This window comes from Bubalus kerabau, chromosome 1 (assembly GCF_029407905.1).
Source record: "Bubalus kerabau isolate K-KA32 ecotype Philippines breed swamp buffalo chromosome 1, PCC_UOA_SB_1v2, whole genome shotgun sequence".
NCBI classification, from domain to species: domain Eukaryota; kingdom Metazoa; phylum Chordata; class Mammalia; order Artiodactyla; family Bovidae; genus Bubalus; species Bubalus kerabau.
This window is the reverse complement of record NC_073624.1, coordinates 80,925,883-80,948,029: the sequence shown is the minus strand read 5'-3', so window position 1 is coordinate 80,948,029 and position 22,147 is coordinate 80,925,883. Positions and strand designations below refer to the sequence as shown.

General features: G+C 34.7%; 1 protein-coding gene across 8 annotated transcripts in view; it reads left to right on the top strand.

The window, feature by feature from the left end:
* Nucleotides 1-22,147, top strand: part of ABCD2 (ATP binding cassette subfamily D member 2) — a 92,925-nt gene that overhangs the window by 36,697 nt on the left and 34,081 nt on the right. For 7 of the 8 annotated variants that reach the window (XM_055580693.1, XM_055580662.1, XM_055580630.1 and 4 more), the window contains one exon: nucleotides 20,926-21,071. In XM_055580693.1, the coding sequence (XP_055436668.1) occupies nucleotides 20,926-21,071 (146 nt within the window). Of the gene's footprint in view, nucleotides 1-6,934; nucleotides 7,021-20,925; nucleotides 21,072-22,147 lie in introns of those variants that run through there. The other variant, XM_055580676.1, reaches the window with a different exon arrangement.

The following is a 22,147-nucleotide window of genomic DNA, read 5'->3' as shown; positions in this document are numbered from 1 at the left end:
TCCACTCCTAGTGAGAATGTAAGTTGGTGGAGCCACTATGGAGAATAGTATGGAGATTCTTCAGAAAATTAAAAATAGAGCTACTATATGATCTGCAATCCCTTGTTCATTGAGGCATTATCACAATAGCCAAAACATGAAAACAAAGTAAGTGTCTATTAACAGATGAATGGAAAGATGTGGTATGTATTTATATACAATGGAATATCCTTAGGCCATGAAAAAGGAAATCCTGCCATTTGTGACAATGTAATGGCTTAAGTCTGACAGAGAAATATAAATACTATATTGATATCATCTATATATGGAATCTAAAACAGCTAAACTTGTATAAACAGAGTAGAATGGTGGTTACCAGGGGCTGGAGAGCTTGAGGGATGGGGAGATATTGGTTCAAAGTACAGACTTAAAGTTAGAAGTTGAATAAGTTCAGGAAATTTGACTCACATCATTGTGATTAGAGTTAATAGTAACAAATTGTATACTGGAAGTTGTTAAACAGTAGGCCTTTAATATTCTCACCACAAAAAGAAGTAGCAATTATGTGAGTAATAGATGTGTCAGGTAATGCTACAGTGATAATTACTTTGCTATATGTAAGTGTATGAAATCAACAGGTTTATAACTTGAACTTACATAAAGTTGTATGTCAATTTTGTCTCAGTAAACATGGAAAAAATGCCACTGAGCTGTATAACTAAAAATGGTTAACATGGTAAATTTTATTTTATGTGTATTTTATTGCAGTTTTTAAAAGTGGAAAAAAAAGAGAGAGAAAATAGTACTTAAATTCCAGTCATTGCTCTCAGGATAACTAACTATGTTATTCTGCGACAAACATAAATCACTAGGAAAATTTTTCTTAGTTATGAAATTTACTGTTCCCTAGGCAAAAGCAATGGCAACCCATTCCAGTACTCTTGCCTGGGAAATCCCATGGATGGAGGAGCCTGGTAGGCTACAGGCCATGGGGTCGCAAGGAGTTGGACACGACTGAGTGATCACTTTCACTTTTCACTTTCATGCATTGGAGAAGGAAATGGCAACCCACTCCAGTGTTCTTGCCTGGAGAATCCCAGAGATGGGGGAGCCTGTTGGGCTGCCATCTATGAGGTCACACAGAGTCATACACTACTGATGTGACTTAGCAGCAGCAGCAGCAGGCAAAAAATCAACTACAACTTAGTTAAGAACAAATGAGAATGAAAGTCTATTTCTTAAGGTTAAAATTTTCAAATAATTAATGTTAAAATTAGTTTTATCTTGATTACAGAGTTTCTAGAAACTTGAAAATTTGTATTTATGTTTAGAATTCTATAGGACCAATATCTTGCAAAAGAGCATAGAATTTATTTTTTTTTAATTTTATTTTATTTTTAAACTTTACATAATTGTATTAGTTTTGCCAAATATCAAAATGAATCTGCCACAGGTATACATGTGTTTAAATGTATATGTAAACTAAGAGGGCCTAAACGTAGTATTTACGTCTAGTATTCTAAAAGCTACTGATTTTTCAAAAAGGTTTCGAAATAATCTTATGAGTCTTTTATGATTTAAAAGAAAGCTGCTACAACCTATTTCAAAATATTTGTCAATGGATAATCTTTTCTTGTTAGGATATTCTCATTAATGAATATTATCTAGTATCTTATTGCATAGATGCTATATAATTTATAGCAATAAAATGTAGCTAAAGTACTAATTTGGCAGGAAAAAACTGTAAATTAAACATAAAATTAAGTCTTATGTACCTACAGAACAAATTTAATAAGTCACAAACAGACCTTTGTAATAATCCCCCTGTTTTCACTTTTTGTGATTTAGACTTCTTGGTAGAGGATCAGTCTCCTTATACAACGATCAAACATAAATTCGTTGTTACTTTCATGCAGAAAAAGAGTGGGTTTTGTTAAAGTGGATTTCTAATAATGCCATGTAATGTACAGAAAAAAAAAAGTAAACAGGGTAAAAATGTTCTGAGTAAGTATATTAGGACTACTTATTTTTGTAATGAAAATTTCAGAGAATTTGAAGAGCTTCTGTGGATCAGTTTACAAATTGGGAGACCTGAATTCCTAAGAAACTGTGAAATCAGCTCAAATATTTTCCCAATTAATGTCTTCTGATACTTCAGCAATGTTAATAATGAGAGCCAGATAAAAGAAATTCAGGGCTTTGGGTTCAAGAATACAAAAAAAAAAATTATACTAGGTAAATTAGTTTCAACGCGGTTTCCTCTCATCCCATAATGATCAATGATTGGATATGAAAACTGTTTGAGCATTTGATACATTTTAGCAAAGAACATTTCCTCTATAATGTAGATTTAGCCACTTTAAATCTGTGGAATGGTGGATAATAAAATGCTTAGTTTTGCTCAGATAGTACTTAAACTGTTTTGGCAATTTTAGGCTCTTTGAGGGGCTTTCTGGGTAACTCAGCTGATAAAGAATCCACCTGCAATGCAGGAGACCCTAGTTCGACTCCTGGGTTGGGAAATTCCCCTGAAAAAGGGATAGTCTACCCACTCCAGTATTATTGGGCTTCCTGGTGTCTCAGATGGTAAAAAAATCTGCCTGCAATTCAGGAGACTTGGGTTTGAGCCCTGGGTTGGGAAGATTACCTGGAGGAAGGCATGGCAACCCACTCTAGTATTCTTGCCTGGAGAATCCCCATGGACAGAGGATCCTGGCAGGCTACAGTCCATTGGTTGCAAAGAGTTGGACATGACTGAACCACTAAGCACAGCACAGGCTGTTAGAGACTGAATTTCCTGAGCAGTGCAATTGTCCTCTTTAAATTGTTAATTGAAACTCATTGTTCCCCACTGTGTTAGCCATCTCACCCTCAGGAAAATTCTTACACTTGAATACAGATCCTGAATTTCTTTTGTCAATTCTTGAGGCACTTTTACTGTCTTCTCACCACTTAAAGGCTGATTTATCATCTCTTTACCAACTGAGTTATCAAAGGAATTATCAGGGCTTCCCTAGTGGATCAGTTGGTAAAGAATCTGCCTGCAATGGAGGAGACCCAAGTTTGATCCCTGGGTCGGGAAGCTCCCTTGGAGAAGGAAATGGCAACCCACTCCAGTACTCTTGCCTGGAGAATTCCATGGACAGAGGAGTGGGACAGGCTGCAGTCCATGGAATCCCCAAAAATCGGACACAACTGTGCAACTAACTTTCACTTTTATGATCTCTTGCTTTCACTAATCTACAATTTTATGGCTTATTAGTTACTTAGTAATTCCCTAGTGTATCTCTGTCTTCAGCCATTAAAGACTCTGAAGCCCAACCTTCATTTGTTTAGTTCACTTGCTAACAAAATACTATTATATGCTAACACTTACCAAAATGGAAAATTGAAACATTTGATGGGGGTTAGGGAAACAGTGGGTGAAGGAGAGGAAGGGAAGGAGGGAAAAAGGAAAGTAGGAAGACAGAGATGGAGGATGGAAGGAAGTGTAGGAAGCAAGACAAAAAATAATCGGTGTTTACTAACGAAAGGCAGGAAAGCCTTGGGTTCCTTGGTATTACTTCCCCCCCCCCCCATTTCCCAGGGTATCAGTTGTGTACATCACATATTTCTCCCCAGCAACAGTCTCCAGTTTGGCAACAACCCACCATGTAATTCTGTTCCCAAAGCTCCTGCTGTCACTACCCTTTCTTGTTAGAAGTATCCAGGGAGAGAAATGTTGACCATGATCTTCCTACTATTGTAAACTTTATGCCGAAATACACACTAAGGCCAACAGATTTAAAATAGATTCAGACTTCCCACAATTTTGCATGAAATTTGTAAAAATTTGTACAAATTTCTGCCCATACTTCACTTTGGAGTCTAAAAAGTAACGGGTTAAGAAAATGAAAGGATTATAAGGATTGAATTAAATTTGACTAAACATTTTTTAAAAGAAAAGAGAAAAAGAAAAAATGAGGGTGGAATAGTAGGAATATCGTACTTCATATCTTGGGAAAATTATTGTGCTATATTCTTTGTCAATGCTATATACTTTTTTTTTTAATCAGCATTTATTAAAGCCCTGCTTTAGATGTTAGTGTTAACTAACTTTAGATGTTAGTAAGATGCTTTAGAGGTTAGTGAATAAAGAAAGACACAGTCATTCTCAACATATGCTTGTGCCTAATTTGGTTATAAGGTAAAACATGCAACTAATTCCTATCAAAGCCAGAATAAATGCCTCAAGAAAGGCAAGAAATGCTATAGCAATATTCAAAATGAGAAAAAAAATATTGTAGAATAGTGTGTATTTTGACCTGGGTCTTCAAAGTTAGAATTTTATCAATTGTCATAAATTGGATGTTTTGCAAATGTCTAAGTAGATCAGGAATGCCACAGATTCAAATAAGCATGAGTTTTTTTGTTTCTTTAGTTTTTGGATACTTTCTAAGCAGAGCTGTCCTATCCACTGTCCTAAAACACGAATCTGAAGAAAGTAAATATTTATTAGACTCATCTCTATTAATATTATGTTATTGGTGCATACTGAAAATAATAGCATTCATCCCCTAGGTCCTTAACCATTGCTAAGATGTTCTTTTCATTAAAGTTCTTTGAATTACTTTTTAAAATTCTCTAGTGCTTTGGGTCTGCCATTTCCTTAATTTCCACCTAAGAAGATCATCTCCTCTTTTTGAATAAATACATAGTACTAACATTAGGTTAAATTTCAGTCTTTTAGTGCTTCCTGAAAACAGAAAGAGAAGTACCTTGTTTCTATACAACTCTCATTTCTTTTTGTCAGAGATATTCTGAAATTATAAATAACATTATATATCCACTCAGTATTTGTTTACTACTTCAATCACAATATAGTCTATTCAAGTATCATGTTACTTAATCCTTTAAATGTAAATGTGGCTTAATAAAGTAGTTATGAATCATAGTTTTAAATGAAATATACATTAAAATCCTAAATTTGGTTGTTCACAGGAACAATAGCATGACTAATTAGATTAATTAGATTGTGCAGAGAATTAAATATAGATACTGTTGCATCTATCTTTTATGTATGAACAGTACCTATTGATCATGCTCTGCATAAATCATACTAAATAGAATATTTTAAATGATTAAAGTTCAAAGGGATTATAAACTTTAGTACTTAGAGTTGCACAGCAGTTTAAAGCCAGGGTCAGAATTCACCAAATCTTTGGATACAAATCCTCTGTATTCACTGCCTCTTATTTAGGATTAGTAAAATAGTCATATTAAAAATGTCTACCTCTGATTGAAAAAGAATAAAGCTACTATTTGATCTTAAATATTTTCTCAGAGAAAATGAATATATTTTTCTCTTAATAAAATAAAAAGCTTCTCTAGCACAGTCCCAAATGTATAGGGAATAACAAACTATTATTCTTTTATAGTTTGCATTCACTTTAAAAAATGTCTATATTCTTCAACTGTTTTTCTTAGAGATTGAGACATGAAATCTCATATTTTAGAAGTGCCAACATTTAATTCATGTTTTCTTTGATGGCATTTCCATTAATCCCTTTAATGATATAGTTTTTGTATTTTTAAAATAATATTGATTTTGGATCATCTAATGATCTCCTGAGATAATTGGTGGATTCCAAGGCATTTTGACCAAGGGCTGATCATCTCTAGGCTATTACTATTAACACAATGTAATGCTATGTATTAGTCACTGTTCTACACATATTACATGTTTCTAATTTTTGTATATGACAACCCATAAAGTTGTTGTTAGTATCCCTATTTTGTAGATGAGAAAACTTGAAGAGGTTGCAGTCATTCCATTGATAAATTTTGGAGCCAGCATTTGAACTTAGGCATGTCTGACTCTAAAGTCACTTTGTCCTGCTTATTGCCAGCAGCAGGGGACATGTTTCTGAAAAATTACTACTCTCCTGCCTGCCCTTGAAAGTGAGTATTGCCAGTTAAGGTTGTTTACTCGGTATGCTGAAACGGTACAATTTCAAGCTACTGTTTGGAAGCAGAAGTCCTTATAATGCTTGGAATACAGGGCAATCCAAGTCAATTTTAGCATAAAGGTTAGCACAGAGACTTGGCTATCATTTATGTTAATGTGAAAGAAGTTATATTCTTGTATAAAAGTGAAATTCATTTAAACTGTGTTCATATCACTTTCAAAATAGAATATGTTCTTTATTCTTTCCTATTCTTCTAAAATCCATTTCTTTATAAAATATAAATTAATCTCTCAAAAATATGCTGTTAATTTTAAATCGGACTTCTTGCAAAAGTATAAAATAAACAAATCTTAATTTTCATGATGCATTATGGTATAAAAATTATTATTTACCCTTTAGGTTGTCAAAAGAGGAGATTATCTTATGCATCAGAGCAGACTATGTTATGTTTTAGGAAGCTCAGCTGAATGGACAAAATACTTAAATAATACCAGTAATCTAATATAATGATAAATAAAACAAAGTTGACTTTTAAGAAGTTTGTATTCTTCTTAGTTTGGGAGTACTTTGATTATTACACTAACTGTATTCTTATTACTGCTTGGAAATAAACACTATCTCTCCTCTTTAAAGGGTGTGCACATGTCTCCTGTAGTACCTAGAAGTATCTTTTCTTAGAAACGTAATTTCAGTTATGTATATATTTTCAGTTGAATATTTCTTCTTTTTTGCTGCATATTTATTTTAAGAATATTGTGAAAGACATGTATTGAGGACTCAAACCTGGTTCTTGCTGTTCAAGAAAAAAGTCTGATGATATGATTGGTCCTCAAATGTACATTTATATGAATTATTAATAGCTAGATTTTATGGCTTTCAGATTGCTAACTTATTACTATGGCAACACAGCAGTATTTAGCTGTACCTTATTCTTAAACTTATCATACTTTAAATACATGAGTATTGCTATAAAATTTTGATCAGTATTGTTCACTATTAAATTCTAGATGGCTATCCCTGGTTGGCTGACATGGTAAAGAATCTACCTCCAATGCAGGAGACCCAGGTTCGATCCCTGGGTCAGGAAGATTCCTTGGTGAAGGGAATGATAACCCACTCCAGTAATCTTACCTGGAGAATTCCATGGACAGAGGAGCCTGGAGGGCTACATTCCATGGGGTTGCAAAGAGTAGAACATTGACTGAGCAACTAACACACATGAAATATTTAACATTTTGGGTGATCATTCCAGAGACTTCCAGCTCAGACCTAACATTTCTCAATCTTTCTTTTTTCATTCTACTTTGTCTTATTTAAAGAAAAAATAAGGAATGGTATAAAAATGAGTATAAACCTTAATAAATGTCAATCAGTTCAGTTCAGTCATTCAGTCATGTCCGACTCTTTGTGACCCCATGGACTGTGGCATGCCAAGCTTCCCTGTCCATCACCAACTCCCAGAGCTTGCTCAAACTCATGTCCATTGAGTCGGTGATGCCTACCAACTATCTCATCCTCTGTCATCCCCTTCTCTTTCTGCCTTCAATCTTTCCCACATCAGGGTCTTTTCCAATGAGTCAGTGTCCAAACAACCTCAGCTTCAGAATCAGTCCTTCCAATGACTATTCAGGACTGATTTCCTCAGTCCAAGGGACACTCAAGAGTCTTCTCCAACACCACAGTTCAAAAGCATCACTTCTTCAGCCCTCAGCTTTCTTTATGGTCCAACTCTCACATCCATACATGACTACTGGAAAAACCATAGCTTTGACTAGATGGATCCTTGTTGGCAAAGTGATGTCTCTGCCTTTTAATATGCTGTCTAGCTTGGTCATAGCTTTTCTTCCAAGGAGCAAATATCTTTTAATTTCATGGCTTCAGTCACCATCTGCAGTGATTTTGGAGCCCAAGAAAATAAAGTCTCTTACTGTTGCCATTGTTTCCCTATGTATTTGCCATATGTATATGAAGTGATGGGATCAGATGTCATGATCTTAATTTTTTGAATGTTGAGTTTTAAGTTAGCTTTTTCACTCTCCTCTTTCACTTTCATCAAGAGGCTCTTTAGTTCCTCTTCACTTTATGCCGTAAGGGTGGTGTCATCTGCATATATGAAGTTTTTGGTATTTCTCCCAGCAATCTTGATTCCAGATTGTGCTTTACCCAGCCCAGCATTTTGCATGATGTACTCTGCATATAAGTTAAATAAGCAGGGTGACAATATACAGCCTTGATATACTCCTTCCCAATTTGGAATCAGTCTGTTTTTCCCTGTCAAGTTCTAACTGTTGCTTCTTGACCTGCATACAGATTTCTCAGGAGGCAGGTCAGGTGGTCTGGTATTCCAATCTCTTGAAGAATTTCCCACAGTTTGTTGTGATCCACACAGTCAAAGGCTTTGGCACAGTCAATAAAGCAGAAGTAGATGCTTTTCTGGAATTCTCTTGCTTTTTCTGTGATCCAACTGATGTTGGCAATTTGATCTCTGATTCCTCTACCATTTCTAAATCCAACTTGAACATCTGGAAGTTCATGGTTCAGGTACTGTTGAAGCCTGGCTAGGAGAATTTTGAGCATTACTTTGCTAGCGTGTGAATAAATGTCAATACATTTTCCCAAAAGTCATGTATTGTCAAATATTTAATATAGGAAAGTAGAGAGTATAATACAAATTTTAAAAGTACCCTGAAACATTTGTAATACAACTATAAAAAGCAATAATCCCTGGATGTGGATTTGATCTCTATAATTCTACTTTTAATTTACTATTGTAATTAACTGTTTTAAATATAGATGCATTCCAAGTAATTTCATATAACAAAGGAAATTTTGATAATTGCTTAATTCATGATAATAATTTAAATTATATTGGTAGTAGCACTCCTATATGGTGCTAGTGGTAAAGAATCTGCCTGCCAAAGCAGGAGAGATAAGAGACGCGAGTTCAATTCCTTGGTTGGAAAGATCCCCTGGAAGAGGACATGGCAATCCACTCCAGTGTTCTTGCCTGGAGAATCCCATGCACAAAGCAGCCTAGCAGGCTATAGTCCATGGGGTCGCACAAAGTGGAACACGACTGTAGCAACTTAGCACAGCACAGAACATGATACCTATAGATTTATTCCAAAATCTTTCCCACAAGAAGTAGAGTTAATTCTTGATTTTACTTAGGGAAAGTAAATTGAAACTAGATAGTGTTTCCTTTTTGATATCTACTAATTATATCTGTTTCTTTTATTGTTTGCACAAGGTATATTGCCTGATATACTTTCTGTTGGGCCAGAGCATGCAAGCTAATAACTTTCTGATATGGTAATTGACCTACCTGAAATATTTAGAAGTTAGTCTGAATAAGTCTATATGTCTAGAAAAAAAAGTTTAGTAAAGAGGACTTTAAGTGCTTATCAATTATGTATAATTGTCATAGAACTAGAGAAACTTGAGCTAGATTTAAAATCTTAAATTCCAAGCCTTTGAAAAGGAAAAAGGATCATACACAAACTAATCATATAGATAGTTGGATATACACTCAACATCGTCCCAAATGTCCTTGATATGCCTTTCCAGAGAATTCAGTTGTAACTTTAACTTTATAACAGTATTTTTAAATAATTATATTTATATAATCTATTAGAGTATTCTTAGGTGCTGGGTACCTCAATAAAAGCATATAGAATATGTTATTTTTATCATTTCATATGAGTATAAAACAACAATTGAGAGAAAATGGAACTTTAATATTTGTCAGGTCCTTAATGAATATATACTTTTATGAAGTATTTTGTATAATTTCATCAATATTTCATTCATATAAACTTGCAAAATAGAAATTTTGATATTTTATTAAATCATTTTAGTAAAAATAAATCAAATAACAAATTATTTATTTAAATTTCATCCTGATTGAATTTTTTAAATTTAGTAGAAGAATGTTTTCTTTCTTGTTTTACTTTTTAAAAATTTTGAGAATGCATGTTCATCATATTGTTAGGCTTATAAATGCAATAAGAAATTAAACATTGCAAAAATAGAACTTAATTCTAATTAGAAGTTCTTATGAGATATATTTCCATATCTGTACATCAAAGAGAACTGACAGATTTCTGAAGTCATAAAGAAATCATAAATAATATTAAATTAACCTTTTAAAGAAGTTAAAAAGTTTTACTTCTCCAAATTTCTCCTACAAAGAAAATATTTGACAGCCTTATGAAACCTTTGTGTGTTTAGTCTCTCAATTATGTCTGACTGTTTTGCAACCTCATAGATTGTTGCCCACCAGGCCCCTTTGTCCATGGGATTTCCCAGGCAAGAATATGGGAGTGGGTTTCCTTCTGCATACACAACCTTTGAGGTTCCATCTATTGTTACAATGAACTAAGTGGTTCTCCAGTTACTAAAAGAAATATTTGTAGGTAAATTTGAGGATACTTTCTTATATGTTTAACAGGATATACTTCTAAAAATCTAGAGGATTAGATATTTATTATTTTTTAATGATGTTGAAAATTTTAAAAATTACCTTTGGAATAACCATATAACTTTTAACTGGCTATATAGAAATTCTTTTGTATCTGTTTCTTCTTCTTTTTTAAATTGAAGTATAGTTGACTTACGGTGTTATGTTAGTTTCTGATTCAGTTACATATATGTATATTTGACCCATATATATATTTGATTCAGTTGCATTTGTATAAAGTGATTCAGTTACATATATATTTTCATATTCTTTTATAAGTTGACATATAGTTAATTTACAATGTTTTGTTAATACTGCTGAACAATGAAGTATTTCAGATATGTGTATATATATATATATTCTTTTTAGTATTGTTTTCCATTATGGTTTAGCATAGAATATTGAATATAGTTCCCTGTGCTATACAGTCTTGTTTGTTCAGTCGCTAAGTCATGTCTGACTCTTTGTGACCCAATGAACTGCATCACTCTAAGCTTCACTGTCCTTTGCTATCTCTTGGAGTTTGCTCAAATTCATGTCCATTGAGTCAGTGATGCAATCCAACCATCTCATTCTCTGTCGTCCCCTTCTCCTCCTGTCCTCAGTCTTTCCCAGCATCAGGGTCTTTTCCAATGAGTTGGCTCTTCATATCAGGTGGCCACAGTATTGGAGCTTCAGCTTCAATGTCAGTCCTTCCAATGAATGTTCAGGGTTGATTTCCTTTAGGATTGACTGGTCTGACCTCCTTACAGACCAAGTGAATCTCAAGAGTTTTCTCCAGCACCACAATTCAAAAGCATCAGTTCTTTGGTGCTCAGCCTTCTTTATGGTCCAACTCTCACATCTATACATTACTACTGGAAAAAACATAGCTTTGACTAGATGGACTTTTGTTGGCAAAGTCATGTCTCTGCTTTTTAATATGCTGTCTATACTTGTCATGACTTCTTTTCCAAGAGCAAGCATCTTTTAATTTCATGGCTGCTGTCACCATCTGCAATAATTTTGGAGCCCAAGAAAATAAAGTCTGTCACTGTTTTCACTTTTTCCCTATCTATTTGCCGCGAAGTGATAGGACTGTATGCCATGATTCTCATTTTTTGAATGTTGAGTTTTAAGCCAGTTTTTTTCACGCTCTTCTTTCCCTCTCAACAAGAGGCTCTTTAGTTCCTCTTCACCTTCAGCCATTAGAGTGGTGTCATCTGCATATCTGAGGTTGTTCTCCTGGCAATCTTGATTCCAGCGAGTCATCCAGCCCAGCATTTCACATGATTTACTATGCATGTAAATTAAATAAGCAGGGTGACAATATACAGGTTTGATGTACTCCTTTCCCAGTATTGACTCAGTTCATTATTCCAACAGTCTAGTTCTCACTGTTGCTTCTTGGCTTGCATACAGGTTTCTCAGGAGACCAGGTAAGTTGATTGGGTATTCCCATATCTTTAAGAATTTTCCATAGTTTGTTATGATTCACACAGTCAAAGGCAGTTTATCCATTCTATATATAAAAGCTTACATCTGCTAGCCCCAGCCTCGCAATCAATCCCTCCCCAAAACTCCTCCCTTGGCAACCATAAATCTCTTCTCCATTTCCCTGAATCTGTTTCTGTTTCATAGAGGGGTTCATTTGTGTCATATTTTAGATTCCACATATAAATGACATCATATGGTATCTGTCTTTCTATTTCTGCTTTACTTCACTTAGTGTGATAATCTCTAGTTGCATCTATGTTGCTGCAATAGGCATTATTTCATTCTTTTTTATGGTTGAGTAGTACTCCATTGTATTGATATATATGTACCATATCTTCATTATCCATTCATTGGTAGATGGACATTTATGTTGTCTCCATGTCTCAGCTATTGTAAATAGAGCTACTATGAACATAGGGTGTATGTTTCTTTTGTAATTGTAGTTTTGTCCAGATATATGCCCAGGAATGGGATTGCTGGATCATATGGTAATTCTATTTTTAGTTTTCTGAGGAACCTCCATACTGTTTTCTACAGTGACTATACCAATTTACATTCCTACAATCAGTGTAAGAGCGTTCCCTTTTCTCCATATCCTTTCCAGCATTTGTTATTTGTAGACTTTTAATGACTGGTATAAGGTGGTACCTCATCATAATTTTGATTGTGCCCCTCTAATAATTACTGATTTTGAGCATCTTTTCATGTGCCTATTGGCCATCTATATATCTTCATTGGAGAAATGTCTGTTTAGGTCCTCTGGCCATTTTTGGATGGATTTTGTTTTGTTTTGTTTTGTTTTTGAGTTGAATGAGCACTAGGCCATTTGTGTATGACCTAAATCAAATCCCTTATAATTATACAGTGGAAGTGACAAGCAGATTCAAGTGATTATATCTGATAGACAGAGTGCCTGAAGAACTATGGATTGAAGTTCATGACATTGTACAAAGGACAGTGATCAAGACGATCCCCAAGAAAAAGAAATGCAAAAAGGCAAAATGGTTGTCAGAAGAGGCCTTACAAATAGCTATGAAAAGAAGAGAAACTAAAAGCAAAGGAGAAAAGGAAAGATACACCCATTTGAATTCAGAGTTCCAAAGAATATCAAGGAGAGATAAGAAAGTCTTCCTCAGTGATCAGTGCAAAGAAATAGAGGAAAATAATAGAATGGGAGAGACTAGAGGTCTTTTCAAGAAAATTAGAAATACCAAGGGAACATTTCATGAAAGATCTTCATGACCAAGATAACCATGATGGTGTGATCACTCAAGTAGAGCCAGACATCCTGGAATGTGAAGTCAAGTGGGCCTTAGGAAGTATCACTACAAACAAATCTGGTGAGGTGATGGAATTCCAGCTGAGCTATTTCAAACCCTAAAAGATGATGCCGTGAAAGTGCTGCACTCAATATGCCAGCAAATTTGGAAAACTCAGCAGTGGCCACAGGACTGGAAAAGGTCAGTTTTCATTCCAATCCCAAAGAAAGGCAATACCAAAGAATGTTCAAATTACCACACAATTGTACTCATCTCACATGCTAGCAAAGTAATGCTCAAAATTCTCCAAGCCATGCTTCAACAGTACCTGAACCGTGAACTTCCAGATGTTCAAGCTGGATTTAGAAAAGGCAGAGGGACCAGAGATCAAATTTCCAACACCCATTGGGTCATCAAAAAAGCAAGAGTTCCAAAAAAAATCTGCTTTATTGACTACACCAAAGACTTTGACTTTGTGGATCACAACAAAATGTGAAAAATTCTTCAAGAGATGGGAATACCAGACCACCTGACCTGCCTTCTGAGAAATCTGTATGCTGGTCAAGGAGCAACAGTTAGAACCAGATATGGAACAACAGACTGGCTCCAAACTGAAAAAAGAGTACATCAAGATTGTATATTGTCACCCTGCTTATTTAACTTATATGCAGAGTACATCATGCGAAATGCTGGGCTGGATAAATCACAAGCCGGAATGAAGATTGCCAGGGGAAATATCAATAACCTCAGATATGCAGATGACACCACCCTTATGGCATAAAGTGAAGAGGAACTAAAGAGCCTCTTGATGAAAGTGAAAGAGGAGAGTGAAAAAGTTGGCTTACAACTCGACATTCAGAAAACTAAGATCATGGCATCTGGTCCCATCACTTCACGGCAAATAGATGGGGAAACAATGGAAGCAGTGAGAGACTATTTTTTTAGGCTCCAAAGTCACTACAGATAGTGACTGCAGCCATGAAATTAAAAGATACTTGCTCCTTGGAAGAAAAGCCATAATCAAACTAGACAGAATATTAAAAAGCAGTTTTTCTTTGCCAACAAAAGCCTTTCTAGTCAAAGCTGTGGCCTTTCCTCTAGTCATGTATGTATGTGAGTGTTGGACTATAAAGAAAGCTGCATGCTGAAGAATTGGTGCTTTGAATTGTAGTGTTGGAGAAGACTCTTGAGAGTCCCTTGAACTGCAAGGAGATCTAACCAGTCAATCCTAAAGAAAATCAGTCCTGAGTAGTCATTAAAGGACAGATGTTGAAGCTGAAACTCCAATACTTTGGCCACCTGATGTGAAAAACTTACTTGTTGGAAAAGACCATGATGCTGGGAAAGTTTGAAGGCAAGAAGAGAAGGGGACGGCAGAGGATGAGATGGTTGGATGGCATCACTGACTCTATGGACATGAGTTTGAGTAAACTCCGGGTGTTGATGATGGACAGGAACACCTGGTGTGCTGCAGTCCATGGGGTCACAAAGTATTGGACATGACTGAGGGACTGAACTGTTTTATTTTGTTTTTGTGTTGAATGAGCAGTTTGTATATTTTGGAAATTAAGCCCTTGTCAGTTGCATCATTTGGAAATATTTTCTCCCATTCTATAGTTTGTTTTCTGTTTTGTTTATGGTTTCTTTTGCTGTGCAAAAGCTTATAAGTTTGATTAAGTGCAATTTGTTTATTTTTGTTTTTATTTCTATTACCTTGGGAAATTGACCTAAGAAAACATTAGTACAACTTATGTCAAAGGGTGTTTTACCTATGTTATCTTAGGAGTTTTATGGTGTAATGTCTTATGTTTAAGCCTTTAAGCCATTTTGAGAGTTTTTTTTCATGTGTATAGTGAGAAGTTATATCCTATCTTCATTGATTTACCTGTGGCTGTCCAGTTTTCACAACACTGCTTGCTAAAAAGACTGTATTTTTCAGTATTTGTTCTTGCCTCCTTTGTTGAAGATAAATTGACCATAACTGTGTGATGTATTCTTTTCCAGTAAAGGTTGTGACAAGATATTTAATATAGTTCCGTGTGCTATCCTGCTTAATAGTTAAATGGTATATAACCTTCCTGTTTTTCAATTTTATATACAATAGATTTTATGTTCTAATTTCAAACTCCTAATGCATCCCTCCCCTTCCTCTTCCACCTTTGGTAACCATCAGTTTGTTTTCAAATGAACTTTCAATTGAACTTTTCTGTTACAAACCAGAAACAGACTTAGGCACAGAAAACAAACTTAAGTTCTTTTTAAAAATATTGCCTTTTTAATGAACTTTTTTTGTCTCCATAATGGTTTATTGAATGCCTGCTATGTGTCTATCATACTGTACTAAGTTGCTTCATGTGAAAGTGTTAATCACCCAATCCTGTCCAACTCTTTGTAGCATTGACCCAATATACTGTAGCCTGCTAGGTTCCTCTGTCCATAGAATTCTCCAGATAAAAATACTGGAGTAGGTAGCCATTCCTTTCTCCAGGGGGTCTTCTTGACCTAAGGATAAAACCCGGGTCTCCTGCATTGCAGGCAGATTCTTCACTGTCTGTCCTCTGGCTATATTGCTTTATAAAAACCCACTCCTTCATTTTATCCTCATAACAAATTCAATAAGTAAGTTACTTTACAAATGAGGTAAGTGTAGCTCAGGATTTGGGCCACATTGCTAGTAAATGGCCAGATCGGGATTCTAGTCCAGAACTCTCTCCAAAACCCATTATCACATCCATGTCTCTATGCTGTCTTCCCTGAAATGTAGATAGAAAATGGTACTTCATCAAATATTGCTGGTTAATCAGATCTTATAGTGGAATCCTGTAGAAAAACCTTTGAAATGAATGTTCAGATGTATTTTAATCATTGTAGTCTCAGTTATGTATTGTCATGGCTGCTCTGTGGATTGAATTTATTTGGGTTTTATACTGAGGATATCTGTGCCTCTGATTTACATTAAATTGGAACAGACATTGCTTTGTAAGTTAGCAAAAGTACCGACTCTTAATAGTTCCTTGTATTTCTTCTTAGTCTTAGGGTACCAACTAAAAAATTGTTCCCTGGCCACTGTATATTTTATGCTACTGTTGTTATTATGAGAAAATATCACATTATATAAATGCTTAAAATGATGGAAATAAGTAGTAACATTGTGTCCTAATTCTGTTTTGTTTTGTTTTTTTTAAATATGGCTAAACTGGAGAGGGAAGATAAAGCAGAGACCAGAAAGAGAAGACATAGGGAATACAAGAAGTGGAAATGTTAGTCACTCAGTTGTGTCTAAATCTTTGCAACCCCGTGGACTGTAGCCTGCCAGTCTCCTCTGTCCATGGAATTCTCCAGACCAGAATACTGGAGTGGGTAATCCAAGGTAGAAGAAAAGTGACTAGAAATGATGCAGCCCTTGGGAAAAACATTTGATCAGTTCCTCAAAAAATTAAACAGAGTTAACATATGCACCACTCCAAGATGTATGCCCACTGTTCGTAATAGCCAAAGAGTGAAAACAACTGAAATATTCAGGTTAACAACATGTGGTGTATCTATACAGTGGAATTGAATTCAGACATATAAAAGAATGAAATACTGCAACCTACTACAACAAGGAATAACCTGAAGACTTTATGCTGAGAGAGAGAAGATTACATTTTGTGTAATTCCATACATATGAAATCTCCAGAATAAACAAATCCACAGAGACAGATAGTAGGTTATTGATTGTCAGGGAGGAATAAAGAACCAGGAGTATCTGCTGAGTTTCTTTTTGGGATAAAGGAAATGCTTTAGAATTAGATAGTGGTAATATTTACATGAGCTTGTAAATATACTAAAAGTCATTGAACTTTGCACTTTAACAGTACAAATTTTATAATGTGAATATATCTCAATTTAAAAGATACCACTAGAGATTCCTTATCAGAGAAGGCAATGGCAACCCACTCCAGTACTCTTGCCTGGAAAATCCCATGGACGGAGGAACCTGGTAGGCTGCAGTCCATGGGGTTGCTAAGAGTTGGACACGACTGAGCGACTTCACTTTCACTTTTCACTTTCATGCATTGGAGAAGGAAATGGCAACCCACTTCAGTGTTCATGCCTGGAGAATCCCAGGGACGGGGGAGCCTGGTGGGCTGCTGTCTGTGGGGTTGCACAGAGTCAGACACGACTGAAGTGACTTAGCAGCAGCAGCAGGAGAGATTCCTTATATTGCAAAGACTCCATTGAGAATCTTATTATATAAATGTGTACATGTATAATTGAAATATAAATTATTTTTATTTTCAAATATTAGTTAAATCTTTTATAACCTCATGGTATCTATCCTTAAACTAAATCATTTTAATGGTATAGGAATATGGGTAGATAATTGATCTACAAAACACATCTTGTATTTCAAACCTTTAATTCTGTCTCTTTGTACACTAAAATCTTTCATTCTTTCTCTCTTTCTTTGTACATGTACACACCTTATTATTATTTTAAGTAAGTTGCAGTAAATAAATCTTCATGCATAACTTCTTTAGTGTATGGAGTTGACCCTTTAGCAATACAGAAGTTAGAGGAGCTGACCCCCCGAGCATTTGAAAATCCATGTATAATTTATAATTAGTTAACTACAGATAATGAAGTACTGTAATATTTCCTATAAAAATTTATATATTTTTAAAAGCTGATATAATATTATCTGGACATACTTTTATTGGTTTTCGTACTGTCCCTCATACACAGAGCACAAGAAGAGACCAGGGAAAGGCAGACCACTCTAGACTGGTGGGTGGCAGGTTTAATAAGTAAGGGAACTTACATCTGAGGCTTGTGATGGGAAGCCTCAAGATGAGTAGATCTCTAATTCCATCTATCAGAATCATAAAAATTTGTACAGACTTTAATGGAATTCAGTCATGTATACCATCCAGATGTTCTCAACACCACATTGCTCTCTCAGGCGATCCCTTTTAAAATTCTTGGTGGCTGTGGGAACTGTGGGTTGAACATAGACCAGGGGAGAGGGTCAGGAGCATCAGATTGCCTGAGTCCAACTCACTGGACAACTGACAGTGAAGTTCTCTTGATAATGTCCAACAACTTTCTACACTGAAATGTTGCCAATCAATATAATATTATCCTTTATAATAACTTATTTTTCTCAGTCCAGCATCATACATTGCATTTTAGTTGCTATATTGCTCTAGTTTCTTTAAACCTGAATGAATTCCTCAGCAATTTTTTTATGACATTGATATTTGTAATGAGTGTAGATTTATTGTTGGTTATTCATAAAGCCCCTCAGTTTGGGTTAATCAGATAGTTTCTTCATGATATTTTTGTTTGAAAAAATATGAATTCATGGTGATACTCTAAATCAAATTAAACACTAAAGTGTTTTGGGTTTTTTTTTTTTGCTTTTCCACCCTCATTTCATATTTATATCTTCCTTCTTCCACAATGAGAACCTTACCTTGTTACATTATTAAAATTTACTTACTTGGTCTTTCCTACAACATAGTTTCAGAATTTCTACACCTGCAGCAATAAGAAACATGAACAGTTAGTTTCAAAGTTGCTTTGTGGTTCTTTTGGTTTTCAACTGAAATTATGTAGCCAAATTTGAAAGTTACTTGGATCAGTCTCTCTTCCCCTTTCAGTGTGGTTATGTTGTTCATTTGATATACTTATAGTTTATTTGTTTCTGTTTCTATTCAATTTTAGGGTTTCTTCCTTCATCTTTATTAGTTAATTAAAATAATAACATTTAACGTGAGTCTAAGAGTTAAAATACACAGGGAGGATATTTAGAGAGGTCTCTCCCTTCCCTACGTATTCTGCTTTGTTCCTCCCATCTCCTATAGATAAGTGATTTCATTAGTTTCTGGTTTACTGTATTTCCTTTTGTAAATATCAGTAGATAAACATGTTTTCTTACTTTGCTTTCATTCTACATGAAAGTAGTACATTGCACTGGAGAAGGCAATGGCAGCCCACTCCAGTACTCTTGCCTGGAAAATCCCATGGACAGAGGAGCCTGGTGGGCTGCAGTCCATGGGGTCTCCAAGAGTCAGACACGACTGAGCGACTTCACTTTCACCTTTCACTTTCATGCATTGGAGAAGGAAATGGCAACCCACTCCAGTGTTCTTGCCTGGAGAATCCCAGGGATGGCTGAGCCTGGTGGGCTGCTGTCTATGGGGTCACACACGACTAAAGCGGAGTCAGACACGACTAAAGAGACTTAGCAGCAGCAGCAGCAGCAGCAGTACATTGCACATTGGTGGGTCTATCAAATGGAGATGGTTTTGTCCCCTGGAGAATAATATTTGAAAACTTTTTTTTTTTTGTCTCTGCCACAGTGGATGCTACTAACATCTAGTCATCTACTGGGTAGAGACCAAATGTGCTGTTAAACATCCTATAATACACAAGATGTACCTCAGTAACAAAGAATTATCTGGTTTAACATAGCCATGATACCACTGTTGAGAAATTCTGCTATACATCTATTTTGTACTTTGCTTTTCAACTTAATATATTATGGAAATCACTCTATATCAATTCATAGAGATCTTCCACATCCAGTTTTATAACTGCATGGTACAGGTACCATTGTTTATTTAATCAGTCTCCTTTGTATGTGCATTTAGGTTTTCTCAATATTTTGCAATTTCAAATAATGCTGTAATGGATAACTTTACATACTTTTTTGTTCTTGGTGGTACACTTTTGAAAGTATATTTTTAGAATAAAGTCCTAGAAGTGGATCAAACACTAGATGATATATTGGTTTGCCAAATCCTCTCCAAAGGGTTGTACAATTTTGTATTTTCATGATTGTAAGAAAGTACCTGTCTCTCCATAGACTTGCCAATTGAGTGAATTGTCAAGTTTTTGAACTTCTACCAATCTGATAAATAAGAAACTAAGTATATTGTTAATTTGCATTTCTCTTATTTTGAATATCTTTTAAAAGTTTTATTTGTTCATATTGTCAAAGCCTCAAATTTTATAATTTTTAAGCCAAATAGTTTTAGATGAAATACAGAAGCAACATTTATAAAATATTACAGAACACATGGAAACTTACAATACTGTATGTAAAATAGATAGCCAATGGGAATTTGCTGTATGACCCAAGGAGCTCAAACAGGGGCTCTGTGACAATCTAGAAGGGTGGGATGGGAGGGAGATGGGAGGGAGGTTAGGGAGGGAGGAGATATGGGTGTACCTATGGCTGATTATTGTTGATGTTTGACAGAAAATAACAAAACTCTGTAAAGTAATTATCCTTCAATTAAAAAGTAAATAAAGTGGCAAATAATAATAATATATCTTATAGTACTATCCTACAGGTATGTCTTTATATGATATAGACATAAATCTTTTTTGGATGGAATAATCAAAATGTTCTAGGCAACTGTTACCCACGTTTTTCACTGATTGAATCAGATCCCCTAAACAGAATCCTTGTTCTCTTGGAAAGGACTTGCCTTTTCAAAGTATTTTGAAGAATTAAATTCAGAGTATAAAACTTAAAAATATATATATACAACAGAACAAGTACGTATTTCTGTGCTGAAAATATCCAAGTATTTCTTATAGAAACTTTTCTTGTGGCATGTCTCAGTATGTTTTTTTACATGAATAAAACAGCATATTGTCCTGACACATCTGAGAGAGAATACTTATCACCAGATAATAAATATAATCCTAGAAATAGAGTATTTAAAGACTCCTCTAGAGTTTTCAGGCTACTAGGATATCACAATAAGTAAGCTAAACTGATTTTGTCTCGGATTCTTGTGTTTTACAGGCCATACATGTCTCTTGGAAGTCTTCGAGATCAAGTAATTTATCCAGATTCAGTGGATGACATGCATGACAAAGGCTATACAGACCATGATCTAGATTGTATTCTACACAGTGTTCATCTCTATCATATAGTTCAAAGAGAAGGAGGTAAAGTCTATAATTCATGGCTTTTTTTCATGTATTTAACATAACTTTAAAAAAATTAAGTTGGGTTTAATTTTGATGTATGCTGTTGTTGGAACATAAGCACACAAGCAAAGATGGAATTTATAGCTTTTGTTGCTTTTCCATTGTTAACTTGCTCTTTTCTGTTTATGCTATATTTCGTTCAGCAAACTAAGCTTTTTCCTAAGTCCACAGCTAGCATTTGAAGATTTTTTTTCATATTTGGATGAACATGTGTTCCTGAAACCATAGTCAATGTAAATGTATGTAAGGTTCATGACAGAAATATTCTCCTGTTAATCCCTCAGCTTACATTAAATATAATAATTTGAGAAGTAGGTATCACAGAACTTTTTTATTTTCAGACCAACAGTCTTACCAATACATTATTTTTTTCTCTACAGCAACACATGGAGAATTAGATAAAATATAGAAACTTCTGTTTGGTAGTTTTTCGGCATAAAACATACTTTGAAAAAGTAAGAATAAGAGTTATACATATCAGCTCAATAAAGAATTACTTTCAGAACACAGAAATAACTTGATAACATATAATTTGATAGCCTAGAAAAACTACTGAAATAGCAAGCTAGAATTCTAGGTTTAATTTTGCATGTGTTTTGTGTTTTATTTTTCTAGCCCACTTACATGATCAAAAGAAACAGGGTAGTACAGTAATTAAGAATGTAGGCTTTGAAATCAGAATTCTGGAATCAAATCTTTAACTCTGTTCTCTGTACCTTTGTATCTTCACCTGTAAAATGGAGATAAATACCTTATAAAGATGCTGTGAAGATTTAATAAGACTTTATTTAAAGTATTTAGAACAGTGATACATAGTAAATTCACAATAGTTGCTAAAGGTAATAGAGCTAGATATAATATTGATACAAAGATCTTTTGTCTTTGTGTGATGGTGCTCAATATTTTACATATTTCACATCTATTATTTCATTTGATACATTAAGAAAACAATGTAGGTAAAAGAGATAATATTATATTATTGTATTTATATATGATATCTATAGCTATCATTTTAGAATATAATACATATTCAT